The sequence below is a fragment of the Crocodylus porosus genome, unplaced genomic scaffold, assembly GCF_001723895.1.
Source record: "Crocodylus porosus isolate Cpor-Errol unplaced genomic scaffold, CroPor_comp1, whole genome shotgun sequence".
Lineage (NCBI taxonomy): Eukaryota > Metazoa > Chordata > Crocodylia > Crocodylidae > Crocodylus > Crocodylus porosus.
Genome location: NW_017728907.1, coordinates 48,849,514 through 48,856,261, shown reverse-complemented (window position 1 = coordinate 48,856,261; position 6,748 = coordinate 48,849,514). Strand labels below are relative to the sequence as shown.

Below are 6,748 nucleotides of genomic sequence, written 5' to 3'. Positions count from 1 at the left end.
GATATATTAATATAATGCATTAATCCTATATTAATGTATATGTATTATAAGCAGTAATTCAGCCTATGTGTGTTATAGCATGTAGATAGCATGTGCAAGAAAGCACCTTTATTAATTAGTCTGCCATCTTTAAAGACTTGCTTAAAAGCACACTGAACGGTATTGGAGATCTACCAGCTTTATTAGCAGAGACCACTGCAAATAATCATCCAAGTCACTTAAGGCAGTTGTGTATTACAGGGTGTCTCTGTGCTTGTGTTGGGGTGTGTGTGAGCATGTACGTATATACAGACATGTGTGCAATGTGTAGATGTAGTTACAGATGCACAGCCCCCTGCATATACCCTCGGCTGCTCTACAGAGACATAGCTCAAGTCCTGTTGAGTTCAATGGAGTTATATTGATTTATAGCCGCCCAGGTTCTAGCCCATCGTATCTGAATAGTTCTCCGAGTGGCCGTTGTATTTGTGCCAACGGTGGATCTTGGGAATGGGAATGTGTGGAGCCCACTTTGAAGACCCTTGTTCTTGGGGAGCCATCTTCATTCAGGACGTGTGTTTTCTGACCTTTTGCTTGCCTCTTCTTTGCAGCGGGTTTTTTGGTGATCCGGACAGCTTCTCCATGTACACCAGCAACAGAGTGAAGAGAAGACCTTCTCCTTATGAAATGGATATCTCAGAGGGTGAGTACCTTTTCCTCTTCCTGCTGCGGGGTGTTTGAGGCAGAGAGACCTATAGCTGACTCTCCACGTGTTGTGCTGTGGGTTGATGGAGACACACTGTTTAAAGGAATACATGCTGGGCTACCCCACAGGGCAGTAAAAGGGACAGTGAGATAATGTTATCGGTCCAGCCACCTGATTGCTTACCCCAGCCCTGGCCAGGACTCCCGCATAATGGAGCAAGTTAATGGCCGAGTAACTTTGCCCTCGTTCAGCAACTCACTGAGGCGTGTGTTGAAATCCATCCCTGCTCTTGAGCACTGAAGTCTTATTATTATAGCCTTAGGGACTTAAAAGAATGTGCTTAATTTTGCATGCTAAAATTGGGACCGTGACACTGTGGTTCTTACTAGCCTCCAGCTAAATACAGACAGTCAAAAAGCCAAAGGCTGGACTGATTTAATCTCCATCGGTTCAACAGCCTAAAGCAATAAGCGAGCGAACAGACGTTCACTTCAGATTCCAGAAACACAGCCAGAAGCCAGGGGGCGCTAGAGCGCACCTCGCCGCTCTGCTGGAGCAGACAGCTTGGGCCAAGCCTAGCCCACCCGCCCTGCCAGGGGGGCTTGCGGGGGAGGTGCAAAGCATCCTGGGATGCTGGCAGACCGTGCGTTCACTTGAATCTGGAGGGGATCTGGAGCAGAAGTTCAACAAACCGATCTAATTTAAATCAGTTCCGTCTGATACTACATCCACGTCCTGGTTTATCTTAAACCGGTTTCAGCCATTTGAAAGCAGTTTAAGTGTGCTGAACTTCTGTTGTGTTACAGATGTGGACCGGCTTCCCATCACTTACACCGGTTTATGTGTAACTTCTGTCCCTAGCCCACCAGGCTACCATTTACATCCACAAAAGCCAGAAAATAGCAGAAAGGCAGGTCTCAAATTCCCACCTCTCTTCCCCTTCATACTCTCACTATAAAGCCAAATAAAATCCCAATTTAAAAGTAATGTTGAGGGGCTAACAGAATGCTTCAAAACATTTCTTGGAACATAGGTTCTCCACTTTTCTTCCATCCTTTGTCTGTCTTGTCTGCTTAGATTTGTAAACTGCATGGGGCAGGGACTGTCTGCTCCATGTGTATGTACAGCACCTAGCACAGCGGGTGTCCGCATGTCAGCTGGGGTCTCCAGGTACTACAATAATATACATAATAATTCAAAAACAGCAATGCGGGTTAAATGTCCTAGTGTCCAGCCAGGCTTTTCACCCACTGTCTTTGTTTCCTTGTTTCTTAAATGAGTTAAGGTTTACGTATATCTGCTAAACACCACCGTGCCCTAGCTGGACAGTACACGCGTAGGCCATGCTGGAAAGGAATCTGCATAAGTATTTCCCAGATCATACACCAGGTCTGTGCGCTAGGCCCAGGTTTGGGCATATAGTTAGGATACTTTAGAGGATGCATTTGCAGGAGGAGACTGAAACCTGGACCCTGCAAGCATTTGTGTCTGTGGATAAAGCGATGTTTGTGACTTTGCTGGATTTGACCCACAAGGCCAGACCCAACGCCCATGGATGTCAGAGGAAAGGCTGCCTGGGGTTTTGGGTCATGCTTGCATTTAGCAGGTCAGGTAAACGGACGGGGAAAAATTGTGCCCTGAGATATGACCACGCGGCTTCTATTCCCATCAGCACCAGCCGTATGCAATATAATAGGGACAACGAATAGGGATATGATTAATCACGTCTGGCTCAGGAAAGAGCTGCCGGTCCATCAGTCCAGGACTGTTCCCTACCTGCTAAGATTTGCAGAAGGGGGCGTGTGGGGGAAAAGTAGGCCATTAAACTAGGATCGCTCTTTGGGGACAAAGTGTAGACGGCTCCTTCCAGTTAGACAGCTGTTCATTATGCAGCGCTTTGGCAAATGGATAATACCAGTGTGGTAGCTTGGCAGGTGCCTAACAGTTAGGATTCACATAGGCGGCACACAGTAGGCAGGATGAACCATCACCCTGGGGGCTGCGAGTGTGAGCCCAGCTCCAATGGAAAGATCTCCACTGTCTTCAGTGTGCTCCGTCCCCACGTGTAGAGAGTGCAAGCGCTCAGAAATTGTAGTGAGGAGTGTGCTTGAGGCCAGGGTCTTGGTGCAGTCCTTTTTTTGTCGGGGAAGAGAGGGGATCTTTGGTGTCCACAGAACCAGATCAGAGTGGTGAGCAAACCCCAGCGAGGACTGGGGATTAGGGTGGGATGGGGCAGCAGTGGGATGAAGAAATAGTCAGCCTTGTGCCCTTGGTGCAGCCTTGCACTCGTGCCCTCCGCCAGCGGTGTCAAGGCTGCTCCCAGCTCCTTGGGGTCAAGGGATGCGTGTCTCAGGCCACCTTTGACTTTCCAGCACACGCGGCCACGTACCCATCTATAGCTGGCTCAGCGTGCCCCTCCAGAGCCGTAGGAAGATGCCTCATACTCTGTCCCTGCACCCCAACCGCTTACCAAGCACAGTAGCTTATTCGAGCACGTCTGATGCCTGCACTTAGAAGAAACTGATAACCAAAAGGCCAGAAATGCGTCACCGGTTTCTGAGAAAACAGTATCAGTCTCAGCCAGCTTCTCAACAGCGCCTGACACGTGCTGGCCACTGCTCGTGCTGGCTCCTCATGCCTGTATGTCTCCGCTTCTTGGCTCGGTGGGTCCCACAACCTTCATTTCCACCTTGCAAGACCTTCATTACAGATCAGGGAAGAAGGATGTTTGAAACCCTGTTTCTAAAGCAATAGCAAATCTTTTTTATTTGACCTGTAACTCAACTGGTCTGAAAAATGACCCGTGGAAAATACTTTGAAATGTTTCTTGTTGCGCTGACCCGTTTTTTTTGCTCGATGTTTTGAACAATTTTTATTGGGCTGTAAGACAATGTCTACCCCCTGCCAAAAAGTGCACAGAATCCTTCTGCAACGTGTTTGAAAAAATAACCGCTCACGATATGAAAAGCACGGGGCAAGGAGTCAGTTCAGCGGTGGCTCTTGATTTATATTTGAGAAGCCAGCACACTAACACAAGGGGAGGTGGGGGGAGAAGGAAAAAGTCCCCCAAACAAACCAGCTTCTTTGCCTGGTAGGAAATCCCAAAAATGAACAAATTTCATTAAAAAAAAAAAACCAGTCCATTCTGTCCAATGTTACCAGCAGATATTCTGCATTTTCCGTCATGTGAAATTTTGATCTCCAACCTGGTTCTATTTCTTAAAAATACATTTGGGTGCAATTATTGCGATCAATGCGGGAATCAGCGGGTGACAGTCCAAGACCGGCGTTTCACTGGAGGCCAGATGTGAGATGAGATGATTAGTTCCCTCCTGAGTTTATAAGCTGTAGCTAAATTCCTGGCAGGCATCAGATCCTCTGTGAACTCCTTGGGTATTCTCGGCACGCAAGACCGGTCTTCTGCTTTTCTGTTTTTAAGCCAGTGATTTCTAAGATTTTCCCTATTCAAAAGTCAAAGTGTTGGGAAATGAAACAAACTCCCCTTCAGGGAAAGAATCTGCTTTCCTGGTACTATTCAGCTCAGAGGAGTATCTGGGACTTGGAAGATTTGTACCAGAAACCTTCCCTATGATGCAAACAGCACAACTAGTATGTGAGTCCCGGTAGAGCCCCACAAGGATGGAGGCCCCATTCTCTGGGTGGTGCCAAAACCCAAAGCAAGTAACCCTGCCTGTCCTTAAGTAGCTTGTAAGCTCTGAAGAGAGACATTGCTGTGCTCAGTGGTCATGCTTTTTGGGAGCACAGGGAAGTCCTTCTGGTACAGCCACTAGACTGGGATTTTGGTCCAACTCTCTGCTCTGCCACAGGCTTCCCACGTGACCGTGGTCATGTCACGTAGCCCCCTGTGAAATAGGGCTGCTAATACGGCTTCCCTCCCAGGGATATACAGCTATGTTCACGTTAAGGCTTGTGAAGTGTTCAGATAAGGGCTCAACCCGCTAGCTCCCCTAAGGAGACAGAAGGGAAAGTTCTGTTTTCACTTAATTTTAGTGATGCTTGCTGTCATGCACAGGGTTGAACTGATCTCCAGATCTGGGGGCGGGAAGGACATTGTCCCCCCATGGCACCTCGCCAGACTCCTTGGCTTTCCTCTGAAGCATTGAGCAGGGATCATCTATTAGGATCAAGTGGGCGTATCCCACACGATCCCTGGCCTGCGACTGCAGGGTGGGGAGGGAGGCTAGGGTGGGCCTCGGTTCATCTCAGTTAGTCCTATTTTCTGCTGCTTTATGCTGTTGTTATTTTGAATGGGGGTTTTTTTCCCCATGGAGGGGAGGGATGGGAAACCTCGATGGTGCATTTGACCTATACTGCTCCTGGAAAGCATTACAGAACGCCCTGCTTCTTTCCATGCAGCCACTTTGGTCTGGGGAGGCCAGTAGCTTTTACTTGCTGCAGCGCTTCTGTTACTTCGAAGCATGTCTAGCCACTGGGCCATTAGCATGAATTTTTCATGCTAAATATCAGGTCTTGGCATTTTCCTCAAAAGAAGGGGAAAAAAAATGCAGCCAGCATTTCCTTTGCTAGAGTTTGGGGTTTCTTTTCTTTTCTACTCTACACTGGGGGTGGGCATTCATCCATAGGCAGCTCCCATTGCAAAATGATCATGATGTGGGTTCGGACCTCAGTTGCTCCAAGTATAGCCTGACATCCCAAACAGGATGCTCACGGGGCTGCAGACAGGTAACTGTCACTGGGTGCAGGCACAGGTGCTGGGAGCTGGAATACTTGGCTGTCAAAACAGCTGACGAGTTACGTGTGCGTGGGTCCGTGACTTATTTTCACCAGGATGGAATAATTAGACAATTTTCAGCATCTAAGGGCACTCAAAAGGGTCGTGCAACTTGTCCTTCAGTGCTGTGCCCCAAAGTTGTATACAGACATGGTGTTACACCGTGTCTCTTCTGTCCCTGTAGTTTCTGTGATCACTGCCCTTCCCCCAGATTCACAAGGTTGCTTGAGGGTTGTTGGTTGTAGCCATGTTGGTCTAAGGGCACAGGCAGACAAGGTTCTTTGGATAAATGTGATATTTTTTATAAGACCAACTAAATAGTTGGAAAAATGGTTCTTTGCAAGCTTTCGGGCACACACAGCCTTCTTCAGGCACAGGGAGCATCTGTTGTCTCTCGCCCAGGAGAGCGCACAAAGCAACAGCAGACACTCCCTGTGCCTCAAGAAGGGTGTTTGTACCCAAAAGCTTGCAAAGAACATTTTTTCCAACTATTCAGCTGGTCTAATAAAAGATATCCTATTTACCCAAAGAACCTTGCCTGCCAAGGTTGCTTGAGTCTCTCTAGGAGCAATGTTTAAGTGCTCTGGTCTGGATGTTAGACGAAAAGTATCTGATAATAATAATAATATAAAAGTGCTACTCCTTACAGACAAATTGCTCTCTCCAGTAGTCCAGCTTTACCAAATGACATGCTTCCCTTGTCCAGGGGACTGGGCTGCTGAGATCACTCTCAGAAATATGGGTATTGTGCACTTGGCTTACATTTTCCCCTCCACACATACCATCCTCCACTCATATTCACAGGGGATACTATCACATCACAAATCATGCTCAGTGCTACCTGCAACCATTTGGCCTTTCATTACCTTTCATTTGGCCAACCAATATCTCTCCTATGTTAGCACATTCATTTCCAAAGCTTGCCACGTTTACTATTCTGGTGACTTCAATGGGAGTGCATCGATTGCCAGGCTAAGTCAACACCTATAGTTCCTAGTGCAGCTTTACAAATGGGCTGCATTGATGGCCATGGATATTGCAGCCTCCTATGCACATGCAGGACCCGGTAGCTTTGGTCAACCTGATGGTAAGGGTCTTTAGTGCTCCTTTACTGATGGTCTACAATGTCCCTCTGAAGGGGCAGCTTTTAGACCTGGTAGGGCGATCATTGAATTCTTGGGCTCTGCTCAGCCTTTCTCCAAGGCAGCAGTGTGTGTGCATGTGTGTGCGCGTGCATGTATTCAATGCCACTACTTATCCCCAAGGAACTAGCGTGAGCCATACCAACTCATTTCACCACGGCCACTGAA

At 47.7% G+C, this 6,748-nt stretch overlaps 1 protein-coding gene across 1 annotated transcript in view; it reads left to right on the top strand.

The window, feature by feature from the left end:
- Nucleotides 1-480: 480 nt before the first annotated feature.
- Nucleotides 481-6,748, top strand: part of TAL1 (TAL bHLH transcription factor 1, erythroid differentiation factor) — a 9,147-nt gene continuing 2,879 nt past the window's right edge. The window contains exon 1 of the mRNA XM_019531384.1: nucleotides 481-682. Coding sequence (XP_019386929.1) covers nucleotides 490-682 — 193 coding nt within the window. The 5' untranslated portion in view covers nucleotides 481-489. The remainder of the gene's footprint in view (nucleotides 683-6,748) is intronic.